We start from the raw sequence: 15,506 nt of genomic DNA, 5'->3' as shown, positions 1-15,506 counted from the left end.
CATTTTTCCATTTGCACACTAAACAACAGATGAAAGTGAGAAAGAGAGAAACAACTGGCTTTTGAAGCATGCTGTCACTTCACTCTCTGTCCCAATAATATTCTGTTGAATTAGGGCAGCAAAAATTTTTAGTCTCCACCACCAGCAGTGAGAATATGCCGCCTGAATCACTGTAAACATGCTTTGTGTTGACATGCTTAATGTAAGATGTGGTTGCATCCACACACACACACACACACACAGCAGGGATTGTAGCTCTCCTGACTACAGTAAACTCTCAGTTTCCTCCCTTAGTCCATCATTGCATCAGATGCTTTGATGTGCCTCAGTGCTCAGCCAAAAGTCCCAATCAGAGTTTATCTGCCGGGCCCGCGGCTCCCCGGTTTAGAGCTGTTAGACCTGCTTCTGTACAAGATGAGAACTTAGGAGAGATTACACTGAGCGAGAAAGAGGCGGAAGGGGTGAACGTGGGGAAAGTTTACTGGCTTTATTGCAGGAGGAGAAGAGTGAACATTTACCGTTCAGCGGATATTATAGAGCTTGAGTGCATTTATCTATTCATTTGAGATATAAAACCACAAAAGGATGGAAGCTGTGGAGGATTGTTGTCATAGATATGTTTTTTAAAATCCTGTTATCCCAGGATCATGAATTAATTATCTCAAGTTGTCTCAGGATAATACCCTTGTTTTCTCATGTTAACAGGTTAATTTTGTTCTCTCAACAAAACCACCTTTCTTCTTCTTCAGTGGTATAATAGACTCATCTTGAGAAAACAACATTGTTATCCTGAGATAATGAACGCATTCATGTTTCATTACACAACTTAAACCTAAACAAGGTAGTGACTAAAACATTGCAACAACAAGATAATGAGAATGCACTTGGTTGACCCCATCAATAAAATAGATTTATAGGGATAGAACCTTATAAATAGTAGCCAATTTGAGATCTCACCTATGGACAGGGCCTTGACACTGGTGGCGGTGGGGTGGTGGAAGGGCGAAATGGCATAGACTGCAATGACAGCAGAGAGAAAGACAAAAAGGGTAAAGTGGTGTAAATATTCTTCAGCTAAGATGATCACTGGATGATAGGAAAGCCTGCGAACAAATCCCAGTGAAATCATTGGATAATAACTGAGAGGTGGAGCCCCAGAGTGATGATGAAATAGAATTAAAATTGTCTTCCTGCTTTAACTTGTGCTAAAAAGCTACATTTGGCAAACATCATTCAGAAATTAGATTAATTCTAAATGCAAAAATATAACTCTCTTCTTGGCTGTGGTCAATTCTCCACTTGTGGGACGTGAGGAGCTGAAAGTTAAAGTGCACTACGGATCTTTAACCCATCCTAAAATGTTCACTCAGTTACCTTCCATTTCCATGTGGAGCCACTAGCGTGTTAAGTTACTTATGGCGTGAGTTGTAATACTTTTAAGAAGCTATAAATGTGTTGCAAAAGAAATAGCATGCTTAAGGATGCTCCTCATTCATACAACTGCAAAACACTGGTGAAAATAACCACAACATACAGCAGCACAATCCTGAGTATTGATTCATTTATTCATTTTTTCACCACCATGCACTGGGAAAATATGGACAGATCTTTCCATTCATCCATCATTAAATACACTTTGATACTGGCTATGTTGGAACAGAACCTGGGAGCTTTTGGATGCCAGATGGACAAGATCAATGCGTTAATATTAAAAATCAGTATTATCTGTGACCCTGACAATGGCTGCCTGTTAACAGGAAATACATTCAGTGACACCGACAGTGTTTGCCTCAGAGTTACTAGACAAATAAGACACCAGGATTTAGACACAAATCATTATTCTCACCTGCAGTAGGAAGCACTGTTAGGTTTAAACCCCTAAATAACCAGAGGCAGGGATCAAAACATGATGTGATGTTGTAATATAGTTACCTCATTTTCTGTCAATTCAGTCTCTGTGAGCGATAAGAGAGTGAGAATACAATGTGTTGTTGTTATATGTTAAGAATCACATCACAGTCACATTCTAACCAAAGGGGGCACAGTGACAGGGGTCATATAAAGCACTTGAACACATGCAAACTGCTGTGGTGGATGGTTTTTTGAGCAGCAGGTTTATAACTGGAGGGCTGTCACATTAATCAGCTGGTAAACAGGTCCCCCTGTAGTTCTGGGAAGCTCACAGTCTGAATGTGTGGACTTATGAGTGTGAAGCAATGATGAGATAAATTAAGTTCAGAATGTATGATCTGGTATTACTGTAATATGAGTACAGATACAAAGGTACATAAATGGTTGTATTTTTTTATATTTACTCTAATAGTATAGACTATTAACTCATAAGTAAAATTATACAAAAGCACAGTACTGATACTTAAAGCCTACTTAGTGCAGAGGTTTCCAACCTTTTTGGCTTGTAACGTCTATTTGTGACCCCTTGTCACAGGTTGTGACTGTAAATCATAATCAGCTTAATTTAAGAGTGATTTTTCCATCTGAGATATATATTTGAATAATTTGAAGGATTTTTCAGCCTAAAGACGTTGTTTAATTTTAACAAGAAAATTGCAAAATGTTAGCAAAAAGTCTGAGAAAATAAACATCATTTAGAATTGCAGAAATGTATTTTTCTTTCATTTTTATTCATTTAATTATCTTGTAACTGCTCAGATTTGATTTTGGGACCCCAAGGTTGGAAACCTTTGTGATATTATTCACCGAAATATATGCAATTTCCACATAATTAAACACATCTACTTAAATATACAACTTTTGATAGACCTTTTTTCACATCAGACATTTTGACTGATATTGACTGACATTTTGGAAAAGCACAGGTGAATCTAATAACATTAACAATGACTCGCAGTTGTCTTGCATGTTGAGAAAGTAAATCTAGTTTTAAAACCATGATTGTTGTAGTTTAGATTGTGTTCACATACTCCTACTGTAAATAAAACACTTGCATCACTAACACACACACACACACACACACACACACACACACTCACACACACACACTCACAAACCAGGAAAGACTGCATATTAGTGGAGAGAGAACCTTTCTCTCTCTCTCTCTTCCTCCTCCTCCTCCTCCTCTCTCTCTCTGTCTCTCTCTCTATCTGTCTCTCTCTCTTCCTCCTCTTTCTCTCTCTGTCTCTCTCTCTCTCTTCCTCCTCCTCTCTGTCTTCCTCCTCCTCTCTGTCTCTCTCCTCCTCCTCTCTCTCGCTCTCTCTCTCTCTCTCTCTCTCTCTCTCTCTCTCTCTGTCTCTCTCTCCCCCTCTCTCTCTCTCTCTCTCTCTCTCTGTCTCTCCCCCCTCCCTCTCTCTCTCTCTCTCTCTCTCTCTCTCTCTCTCTCCTGTGTGCAGCGCTCTGGTGGGTCGGTGAAACCGCTTTTTGGCTTCGGAGCTTATAGCGAGAGAGAAGCCAGCGCTGAGGTAAGAAAGAGGGACGGGGACGGGGAAGAGGGGATGAAAGAGAGAGAGATGATGATGAATGAAAGAATAAATGGAGAAAGAGGGAATAGCCTTAAGAATATGTATAAAAGAAGAGGCTGTGGGCTTTAACGTGCTCCATAATCTTAACACTGTCAGTGTTGCGATGTGCTAATATCACCTGTGATTGAAAGGAGCGTGAAATCAGCCGGTAAGTTAAGTGACACTGGAAGGACACCACGTTTGAAATGAATTTTTGTGAGTGTCAGCGTGTGTTTGTCTGCTGTACATCAGTTAGGATGTGCACGAAAATATGTGTGAGATAGTGAGAGAGACACAGTGAGGTGTGGTGTGTACAGTATCTCAGTGCTCAGTATGTCCATGCATTTGGGTGTTTGGTGAAAGCGTGCATGCAACTGTCTGCAACTGGACCACTAGTGAGAGTGAGTGAGTGTGTGTGTGTGTGTGTGTGTGTGTGTGTGTGTCAGACAGTCTAAATTAGGCTGCAGCGCTGCTGGCTCTGTGTATTTGGGGAGTGTATCCTATGAGGATAGAGAGACCACAGACAGCTGTTGGAGAGAGAGATCCGTGTTCTTATGTAGATGTGTATCACCGAGCCCTGACCTCAGCCCCACCCAACACCTTTGGGATGAACTGGAATGCCAACTGGGTGCCAGGCCTTATTGGCCAGCATCAGTGATGCTCTTGTGGCTGAATGGGAACAAATCCTTGCAGCCAGATTCCAATGAAGAATGGAGGCTGTTACAAACCAATGCTCACAGTTTTGAAATGAGCATATGGGTGTAATGTTCAGGTGTTCACATACTTAGCATTGTACACACTTGAGTGCAGTGTAATAATTTCTCAAACATACTTTGCTCTCCATGTGCTCTCCAGGATTTTGTCTTTTTGAAACTTCCAGTCACAGTTTACTGGGTTGTTACTGACTGGTGGATCTCTTTGCAGTGTGCAGTCAGTAGTTTATCCGGTGTATTATGCAGCATAGTAAATAGAAGAAAATCAATGTGTTCAATAAATTTATCCATGATTTAATTTTGTGAATATTAGAAAGAATTAAATGTGACACCTTAAACAGATTTGGCTTTCTTACTGCGCAAATCAAAACTTTTGATTAATCACACAAAATGACCAGCAATGGATCCCACTGACTTTGGTGTCACACATCACAGTTTTGGATTGTAATTGGTTGTTCCTTTTTTTTTGCAACAGAACCTTTATCATTAAGCATAAAATGGCTGGCTGCTGGACTGATGGTGTCCTTTATTTTACAGCCATCCCGCAGTGTAAAACATCCAGACATCCTCATGCAGTCTCGCCTGGAGTGTAGAGGATGGGTGGTGAAGAAAACACTGGGTGTGTGTTGCACTGTGGAGGGTCCAGAGGCAAAATGATAGCAGAGATATAAGAAACAGCAAGTCTCATTCTGCATCGACTTTCTCTCGTCACAGCATGTGATGAGAAGAAAGAAGCTCTATGTGTAGCCAAGTTCATTTGGAAAAATAATAAATGGTTTACTTCTTTCTTCAGTCATCATTTGATTTCCTAAAAATGTGTGTCTTGTTTCTTATTTCAGGGCAGTATAGTGAAGGATCACCGCATTCTTCCTTGGTTACCTGGTGTGTTCATACTCCATAATAATTGAAGGTAAACTTTCAGAGTGAAAAATATTTAGTTTTAAGTTCACTCTTGCTGTATCTTAGTAACAAGCACACATTAGTCAGTCAGTGTGCGTTTCCTTGAAATCTGCTCTATGTGTTCCATTTCTATGACAGTCCTTGCTTTGTTCTACTTATGTGCACCTGCCACTTACTTGTTTAAAAGGTTGAAGTGTGACAATCACTGAGCTGCACACTGATGAAGGCATCAGCCAAAATGTTTGTGTTAGTTACTCTTTTGCATTACAAAAGACACAGCAAAAGTATACTTTAAAAGATTTTTTTTAAACTCTGGGTGCCAACTATTTAACCTATTGTTAAAATTCTTCAGTTCACATGTGTTTGGAACATGTGTTTAACCATAATTAGCATGGACACTGGACAAACACAGAAAAAGGGGGGCCACCTACAGACACACTCAAACAGAGGGTGAGATGCTCCTCACTGTGTGATCTTTGCTGATCAGATGAACGTATTCAACCTGAACGTTTAATTTATATGCAAAATCAAGAGTCAGAGCAAATGTTGGAGGTATTGATCCCAGGCCGGCAGGGCTACATGGGATTCCTGCAGCAGGATGGAGCAATGGGACCTATGAACTTGCGCATCACTGGGAAACAAATCTGGCATTTCTATTCGCGGTGAGCTGCACGTTTGGAATACCTGTTAAGCAGATGGTACACATATAATGAAGACAGCATTTGAGAACTATTGATTCAGAAATGCATTAAATTCTTGTCCCATTTGGGTTTTCAAACACATGCTGCATGTTCTTTTCCTCACATGTAGCAGCCCTCCGAGGCTCACGCCTGCACACTCACTTTGTATGTTCTCTCTCTCTTTCTCTCTCTCTCTCTCTCTCTCTCCCTCTCACTCACTCACTCACTCACTCACTCACTCACTCACTCACTCACTCACACACACACACACATAATCTGCATCCAAACAGAAACAAGCAATGCTCTACTTAGAGTTTACAGCCAGACAGCATTAGAAGTTGAATGAAAACTGAAGCACATTGTGTTTGCAGCCATCCAAAAGTTCAATATTGATTTTGTCATGCCCATTAGCTGTAAACTAAAATAATAACACAGTGTCATGTAGAATGACTGTGATAAAGTGTATGTGGGAAACCCCCCTGCAGTTTAAAGGAATAGTTTAAGAAATATGCTTATTCGCTTTGTCCAGCAGGTTAATTGCCAAAAAACACTTGCCAAATTGTTTGTGCTGTATTTTCTTACTTCTTATTATATTTTTTCACTTCCTGGGTGCTTTCTGTATCAATGTATCCTCAGTTGTTGTGATAGGTTATATTTCTGGAGCTTCCTATGTATTTGGACTTGGGAACTACAAATGTGCAAAAACTGCATTTCCCATGTGCACTTGCATGGCAAAGCACAGGTGTATTCTATATGAGTCGTTAAATGCTCTGGGTTTCCTTTTGTCAAACATTTCCCTGAAGAAGGTCCAGGATTTATCTTATAAAATTTGCATTGAAGTGTGCAGAGCCTTCTTTTCTCCACGTTGGACTGTTGTGGCCTTCTTGCACCGATGTATTTTATTGTGAGTGTGTTGATTTTCTCAGAAGCATTCACTTTACTTCAACCTGCCTGGAATCAAGAGAGCAGGCCCCATTTGAGAGGGTAGGAGGGAAGATTTTACTTGCAATTTAATCACAAAGCTCTTTCACAAAACCCTTCATTACATCCTCAAATAATGTTATTTCTTGAGATAAAGCAGATTGCCGGAAAATCTGAATCCTTGTGAGGAGCTTGACTCTTTTCTTTTGCACAAAAGGAAGTTGACGGCACTAATTAATAATTTATAATGGAAAGAAATTGTAGAATATGTGTTGAGAATATGATTATATTGTATAAATGGAGATGCCATTGATATTAGAGACAATACAGTCAGTTCTTTTTAATTAATTTTAGATGCAAGCGAACAAGGTGTCCAGTGGATTATATTTTGTAGCAAGTAGCTGCAACCGAAAGAAGCCTTTGCATTTTCTTTGTGTGGTTTTCAATCAAAGTTGGGCGTTCAAAGTTCATATTTTTTCAATCAAGTAAGGAATTGGGTTTTTCCTCAGATTTCCAGTACAATTTTTTGTGCAATTATTTTGCACATTCATGGTGTTGTATTCAGCCATTAAGGAAACCAGCTGACTGAAGATGAATGTGCTTTGATGAGGAAGTGAAAGGCAGTTTCTTCTTCCACTAAGGATGGACTAAATGGAGAGAGAACTGGTCCCAGTTATGGTTGGGATGTAATACGCTGGGACAGTGACGCTAGTTCAATCTGACAGGGAGAGATATGGAGGGATGTAGGAGGTTTGGATAAGCGTCTTTTCAGTTTACATCATCTTGTTTACTTACCAACTACTATTTTACTTTCCTCTCTTCTTCCTGCATCCTGCCTCTTCTTGTCCTGAACTGAATTTAATTTCTTCTCTTCTCTATGTACTCTCCTCTTCTTTTGTTTCTCTTCTCCTCCTTTACTCCTTTTCTTCTTCTTTCACTTTGTCTCTGCTCATCTGTCCTCAGGCGTCAATGTTTTGACAGCTTTCAGACCATCAGAAAACAGTCGAAGCCCAGGTGTGTGTGTGTGTGTGTGCGCACACATACAGCATGGGGTCATACAGTGTTGTACTTGCGTTTCTGTGATTGGTTGTTCTGTAATGTTGAAGCGAGATTTTTTTATGCTTTCTTAATCAAATGTATATCTACAGTTTAGTTTTTCACTCTGTGAGCAATTTACTTGAATAATTTCTGCTTTGTGCATTTGTCTTTATTTACAGTAGTCTACACACCCAAACCAAATTGTGTTTATTTTAAAATCAAACAAATGACACACAGATAACAATGAAAATTAATGTTCAGGGAGAGGAAAAAAGTCCAAAATGTTTTATTGATCACCTCTACCTAATTTAAAATAAAACAAATTTACACTGTTAAAGGATATACTATACATGTTTTAACATAGAAAAATGAAACAAAATAATGAAAGAGATTAGTCTTTTTAAAATATGCTCTGTAGGACTTTATAGAGAAATAATTTTAAATTTAAGTTCAATAAGTTAAGATCCATGTATCTGAGATTTCCCTCTTTTAGTTGTAGCTTGTATTTAAAAAAAAAAGCAGTAAAGTAAAAGTTGAGTAAAGAAGTACATTTTTATTTCCTGTTTGTAAAACAAGTGTTTATTAGTCATGATATGACTATCTATAATGGCAAATAAGCTTGTAATGGACTTCTTAATTTTATAATTAAGATGAGTGACGGTAAAAGACAGAAGCCGCAGGGATAAAAAAATCCCATGTGACAGCGGAGGAGGAGGAATTGCAGAGAAGAGATAACAGAGAAAACTAGGAGAATTTATGATGCCTTCATTTCTTCCACCCTTTGCCTGCTGACAGAGGACAAGAAAAAAGACAGAGAGATGGGGGACTGGAGCCCAGTGCAGAGGTGTACTTGTCTAATTCATCTCTCTCTCTCTCTCCCCACAGCAGCTTCTAGACACTGAGGAGAGAACACAAAAGGACGTAAAGGAGGAAGATAAAGAGGAGAGGATAACTTGACGCAGGAGAAGCCTGAAAGGGAGACTGTAGTGATGGCTGAGGCACCGCAGCAGCAGCAGCAGCAGCAGCAGGTGGAGGATGAGGAGCAGCCAAGCACTGTGGAGGCGACGGAGGCCGATGAAGGGTCTGAAGAACCAAAGGAGAGTGTCCGGATGACCCCGAACCGACCTCTGCTGTCCATGAGGTCCATGAGCACTGTGGACCCAGATGACGACTCCCCCAACATGATTGTCTACAGAAAGGTAAGAGCAAAAACTAAATGCTGTTGATTTTTGTTGTTTTAAAGTATTTTTATCAATTAATTGGTTAAGTTTGTGAGCTACTGGGAATAGAGATAATTATTTGAATTCAAGGTTTTACTTTTGAAGAGGTAAACTTGGTTTCTGTTGTTGGTGCTTTAGACTCAAGGAGAGGCTTTGAATTCCTACTAGCGCTGGCAATGCAAAGTCCTGTCCAAGTGCTGTTATGTAGAACAGTGTTTTCCAACCTTTTTAAACCACGGAACCCTTGCATAGTGGTTTTATTATTTTAAGTGCACCCTTCCATGCCACCCCCACACTCACGTGCATCCTTTTCAGCTCAAAATGTCGGCATGAATATCTGTCAATTTATTTTAACAAACTGTTGATGTATTGATGTAAAAATGGAATAATATAGGCCTATTCTCACGCTGGTTAAAATAAGTTTATGTTGCAGTTGTTAATGAAACTTTATGTGCTGATCTGCAGATAAATATTAAACTTAAACAATGAATAAAATTGAGATTGCAAATTGTTTGAATTTCTTCTGTTCAAACATGAAATTAACTAAGAGGGGGGTTTTCTCTCAAGTCTTTTGAGCTTAGCTTGGCACTACTTCCACGTTTGGCGGTTTTCTGACAGCTAGCGTCTCCTATTCACGAAAACACATAAACTAAGTAGCTTTCACCATAATGCCTGATTTTAGTTATTTTGAATAGCTTTAGTCCAGTTGCCGCAGTACCCACTTTGGGAACTATGCTGTAGAAAATCTTCCACACAAAGAAATGCAAACTAGCCAAGACTCAAACTCCATGGCAAAACACAGCGACAAGGGCAGGGAGGTTTAACGCTTTTACTATCTTTATTGGCCAAGCTTTCAGTAGGTCTCACTCAGAATAAGTGTGTGTATAAGGGATGTAAGTTACAGTGGTAGCAGGGTGTCCAGTTGTTACAAAAACTGTATTAATCATGGTACATGAAGCTTTTTAACATGAATGATTCATTTCTACATTATCATTAAATAATTAAGCTCAAATAGGTACTGTATGATATATCTGGGGACTACAGTGTAGTCACAATTAGTAATGGAGTTACATCTGTGTATTCTAATACTGTAATTTTCCATCATAGTATATCTTGACAAATCATGCCAAATTTGTTCTAGATTCCTAGAAAATGATGACACAGCATTTGCCTCACCGCATAAAACAGGAAGGGAGGCACACTGTTGTCGTCCTGGAGCAAACTGAGCTGAAGCTTTCAGCTTTCGTTTGTGGACAGAGGGACAAAGCAGTGAAATACGGATTTAAAAACAAAGCTAACATGTTTCTCTTGGTCAGTAAGAAGGGTTTAGGAAACATGTAGCAGAATCGGTTTGTGACCAGCATTTCTGGGCAATGTGGGCAAAAGTTTGAGAGAATGAATAATAGCAATGATGTGTTTAAAAATATTACTCAGAAGTAACTGTAGGACCTGGGATTCTGTTCCTGTTATGGTAAGAGGCTGCTGCTTTGTGGCTGACCTTGCCCTTTGACCTCGTTGTGAAAGGGGAAAGAGAATATAACGTTTCTCCTTTTGGGAGTCAAGTTAGTACGTCATTTTATATAATCTGGAACTGAATAAAAGAGAGAAGAAAATAATGAATCTATTCCAAAGGCAATCTCCTCTAAAATGATCCGAGCCTGAGAATGAATGCAGGGACATGTGAATATAGACATCATCCCCCCGCAGTGTTTTATCATGATAGATGCACTGTGAGAGAGAGAGACGGTGTTTGCTCTGTGAGTCTGGAAGCAGCAGGGAGGAGAGCCGTGATATTCCTGTTAGTATTGCTTACCAGCAGATAGAGAGTGCACACATTTACTTTTTTATCATGACTGCAAAAATACACATTGTGCCAGGAAGAAGAGATGAGACAAAGAATGAAAGATAGTGACAGAAAGCTAAAGACTCAACATTTGTGAGAATTTGAAACTTTTTTTCCCATGTAGCATGTCTGTAATGGAAGGAGCTACAAGGAGAATCTGGCTGAAATAACTTTTGTTTCTCTCTGTTGGGAAGTGTCACTACACTCTGCAATCAGAGTCAAGAACTACAATTCATACAGGCAAAAAACTTTTCATTATATATATACACACAGTGGACTTTATAGATTCACATTTTATGGTGTGTTGATGAAGTCAAAGTGAATCTTTACGGAACCCACTGTTTCAGTAATGCAACACAGTGACAGCACTGCTAGTCAGCACGATAACGACAGAGCAGCCTCCGGTACAGGCCTTGGTGGGATTAGTGCTTCAGCAGCGCAAATCAAAACTCTGTTGCTGTGTGTTTTACCTTGAACTAGTGCGGAGTGTGACAGTTTAGAGCTTAAAACTTGTCAAAGGTGTCTGGAGAAAGTTGAATCCAAATCACTGGACTAGAGTTTTGATTGAAGACGTTTTGCAGTTCATCCAAAATGCTCTACTAATTCAAATTACCCACCAGTAGTAGTAACTGGTATAAATACCGGCACTCTCTTCCCCACAATAGTTTAAACTGAAGAAGCCTTTCTGATTAATGTGATCCAACTTTCTTAAGACATCGTCGGATAATTAAGTTGAACCTTCGTAGACAAATTTCTTCAAAGGTGAGCTGAAAGAAACAACTAGTTACCAGCATGTAAGTGATCCTCAAGTTGCGGCAGTCTGAGTACTTAGAGTTGGATTTGTGTGTGTGTGTGTGTGTGTGTGTGTATGTATTATGGAGCTACAGGAAAAAGTCTAATGTCTCAAAACAACCAAGACAAAATGATTATCTTCCCCTGTGGTCCCTCCATTCCACTAATTTGTCTTTTCTGTATTGGGCTGTTTTGGATAAGTATTGCGGGAAGGATAAAAATCAAACTCATTAACTTGTTTTTGTCGCATGTGAGGAGATTTAATAGACTTTCATTCATTCCTCAAATGCTTACCCTAACCTTACCCATGTGACATGCCTAACTCCAATACTTACCATAACTTTAACCTAAACCTAAAACTAACCTTAAAACCAATGATTGGCCCCAGAAAATAAGGGTTAACCCTAAGGGGACCAGCTTTTTGAAATTCTTGTGATGTAATGCATTCCCTAGCAACTAACCCTAAACATCACAACTACATGCGTAACTCCAGCCCTTACCCCAACCTTAAATAAACCTCATTGTAACCTTAACCCTATAACCTGCTCTTAAACAACACTAACAAAGAAGTGATGACTGGACTGAATGTTCCCACTTTCCAAAAATGTCTAAAACTCAAAATGAGACATACAAAAGCACGCACACTCACAAATGGAAAAACGATCACCAATGAACAAAAAATAAAAATATGCCAGAAGTGCATAGATCCACTGAAAATTGAGACCTCATGTGTGCACAAACACATACACAATGAAGGTAACAGTTGTAGCGGTAACAAGGGGACGTTCTCTGCTATGAGATTAGTTCATTTGTTTTACTAATGTAGCCCTAATCAATAAGCTTGGTGTATTGATTTCAGCTTTATGACTTAGTGTGTCTAAAATACACTATCACCGACCTTTTGTTCTCGACAGTTTTATTTACTAGACAGAGAAATAATTTTATTGTGGTGTCGAATGATTAAAGAGAAAGTTTTAACCTTGCTTTCAATGGACAGCATCAATTATCTGTCTACATTGGCATTTCCACAATGAAAAGAAAAACATTCCACAGATGGAAAAGGAAAATTTAAATATATTGATAACTGGCACAAAAATACAGTATGTGACTGGTGAACTCAGTGTTGACTGTCATTGTCTATAGCCTTGAAAATCTATATCTGTTGAAAGAGGCTGGAGGCGCAGCAGGAATTGCAAGACACCAACAGCCACAGGCAGCTTTGATAAATGAGTTCCTGATGCAGGTTGGAAAGGGGGGGTTTAGGGATCAAAAGAAAAAGTGTAAAAAAGAAATTGGCTAGAGAGGGAATGAAAGACACAGGGAGAGAAGGAGAAAAAAACAATAAGGAAAAGTGTAAAGAAGTGCAGGAGAGAGCGAAAAGAAAAAATGAAAAGAGGTGGAGATAGAGAGATGATGAAGAAAGTGCAACTGAGCAGCAGATGGATGTTTACAACTTATACACCCAGAGATCTTAGTGTATCTGCGAACACACGGCTGCTACACACAGTAAAGTTTACTTCAGGGGAATAACTGAGATGTGATGTAATATCACTTGACTGTTTTTTTAAAGAGAAGTACAGTCACCTCAGGAGAAGAAAGGATATGTTTTGGGGTCATGATTTGTATGCTTCATGTATTGTACTATGTTTAATGCATAGTATCTGTTTTGTTTCATGTAGCGTTTCAGCATCAATAGATCATTGTCAGATTCACTTTGAGAAAGAAACAAAACCACCCTGGGGAAAAAAAAAAAAATGTCAGCCATGTGGGTTGTGACTTTGTGCACACTGCTGGATTTGTATAAAAATATTCCCACAATTGAACAAAAATATGTTTTTGAAATGTAGAGAGAGATGTGAAGAGGTTTCAGGCTTTTATTTACCCAAAACATCCATCCATCCAGGTGTGAGAGGCAGCACACATTGCGGACAAGTCGCAAGTTACCTAAATTACTGTTTTTGAAAAATTAGAATCTGTTATTTATTAAATTTTTTTTTTTTTTTTTTGCATTTTGATAATATTTGCATGCACTTTTGTGCAAACAAAATGCTTAAGCTGACTCCTCACTCTCCTCAAAGGCAATTTTTCTCCACCAAAAAAGAGGGGAAAGGCAGGAGAGAGAGAGAGTAAAATTGTAACAAGCTGGGGTGAAAAGAGTTAAATCACAATAAACCCGGATAAGTGAGTGGATGTGGCTGACATTAATAAGTTGGTCCATGCAGGAGGAGCTACACACCCACATTCGCAGGACTCAGGAAACATGATAACACAACTTTTTTAGAAGTGTTAACTGTGTTTCATAAAGTAACTTTTAATTACATTTTTAAAACTGCTATTGTCACTCAGATTTTTCTTACATTAATGTTGCTGATGAGAGTACTGCTGCTATTATGTTACACATCTGTAACTGACGTATAATGACAGCTGTCTTAATTACCACCTGCCAACTGCAGTGAAATGTCCAATTAAGTTTATATGATGTAAATTAAAGCTATTATATAAACTGAATCCCACTGTGATCCAGTGGTTTATAATAGAGACATACTTTAGTTGCTATTCATACTTAGCTATAGCAACCCAGTGGGAGCTGTCTGGAGAAGACATCCAGCATAACAACACGGCTGAATAAAGTATAGAAAATAAACACATGGAACATTTGACAAGTTTCAGAAGGGTTTTACTGTAGGCAAGTTTTTAAAATATCACAGCAAAAAATGCGGCCATGTTTGAAATTACACATGAAAACAGCGTAATGACTATATATTTACAACAGAGCCTTTAAACACAGACCATGGTCATTCCATAATATGATTTGTGTTGAAATTATCCAAAATGTCCATTCGGCTTCTCTGCCTTTAAACAACAAAGCTGAGCTATTGATTTCACGACATTTGCTATTACACATGCCCTGAACTGCATTCCCATGAATCTTTCTGGATGAGCCATCAGTCATCCACAAGCACGGGAGGGGGATGCAAATCGTGCTCCGGATTCACCGTTTACAAAGCTTTTGGGATGCAAAGTATCAAACTCCACTTGAAATTAATGGAGATTTGAGAAGTTTTGGTTGTTTTTTTTTAAACTCCTAATTTAAAACCCAGACTTTAAGCTGATTCTGGTTAGTTTTAGTGGTTGGAGGTGGAGGGTTAAATGAAGGCAGAACATGAGAGCTGATACTGGGTCAGTGCTTGAAGAGTAATTAGGATGAGAAGTAATGCCTCTTGCCTATAGAGAACCATTCATCTGCTCGGCTCTGTCTTTTTTTTTTTGTTCCTTTTCCTCCTCTTATTTATTTTGGTAGCTGTGTACATCAGTCTGTTCTATGTTAGTCTATTGTAATCTTTTCTATTCTATCTGAGAGAAGGTAAAACTGTGTGTACCATACATCAACAGTCTGTACATACAGTATATGTGTGTATCAAACTGAATATTCTTTTCCCCTCACCACTAGATTATATTCATTGTCAACATCCTACACACACACACACGGAAGGTGACGTTAAGGTGAGGAGATTCGATGCTGTTGACAAGAGTGGAGGGTGTTGACTCACCTTTTCACCAGCATGAATTCAAATCTGTCAGCCAGCATCTGCTCAGAAACTGTGTGTGTGAGAGTGGGAAAAAATGGGATGCAGAGTATTTGTGTATGCTGCTGTTGAGTGTGTGTTTTGTGTGTGTGTGTAGCCGTGTGTGTGTTGCACCTTTTTTCATTATCCTCTGGTCTCCATTATGACAATAGCAGCTGTTGAAGGCCTGTTTACTTAACAAGCTGTTTATACAGATACCTGTTCCCATATTCCTCTGAGCTGCTGGAACGTGCCCTGAAAGACAGCTCGGAGGTTGAAAAGCCACAGTGAGATGGTTGTTGCAGCAGGGGTTCGCTGCTGAACAAACCTGAGTGCCTTAAAGGACTGTCTCAGCAG

The 15,506-nt window shown here is 39.2% G+C and overlaps 1 protein-coding gene across 8 annotated transcripts in view; it reads left to right on the top strand.

Moving 5' to 3' along the window:
* Positions 1-3,315: 3,315 nt before the first annotated feature.
* Positions 3,316-15,506, top strand: part of rgs6 (regulator of G protein signaling 6) — a 90,218-nt gene continuing 78,027 nt past the window's right edge. Inside the window, exons 1-3 of one of the 8 annotated variants that reach the window (XM_044168831.1) lie at positions 3,318-3,437; positions 5,029-5,099; positions 8,617-8,927. In XM_044168831.1, the coding sequence (XP_044024766.1) occupies positions 8,718-8,927 (210 nt within the window). In that variant the 5' untranslated portion in view covers positions 3,318-3,437; positions 5,029-5,099; positions 8,617-8,717. Of the gene's footprint in view, positions 3,438-5,028; positions 5,100-6,540; positions 6,754-8,613; positions 8,928-15,506 lie in introns of those variants that run through there. The other 7 variants (XM_044168826.1, XM_044168829.1, XM_044168827.1 and 4 more) reach the window with 7 other exon arrangements.

This window comes from Siniperca chuatsi, linkage group LG16, assembly GCF_020085105.1.
Source record: "Siniperca chuatsi isolate FFG_IHB_CAS linkage group LG16, ASM2008510v1, whole genome shotgun sequence".
In the NCBI taxonomy this organism is placed as follows: Eukaryota; Metazoa; Chordata; class Actinopteri; order Centrarchiformes; family Sinipercidae; genus Siniperca; species Siniperca chuatsi.
This window is presented reverse-complemented; position numbering and strand designations above follow the sequence as displayed.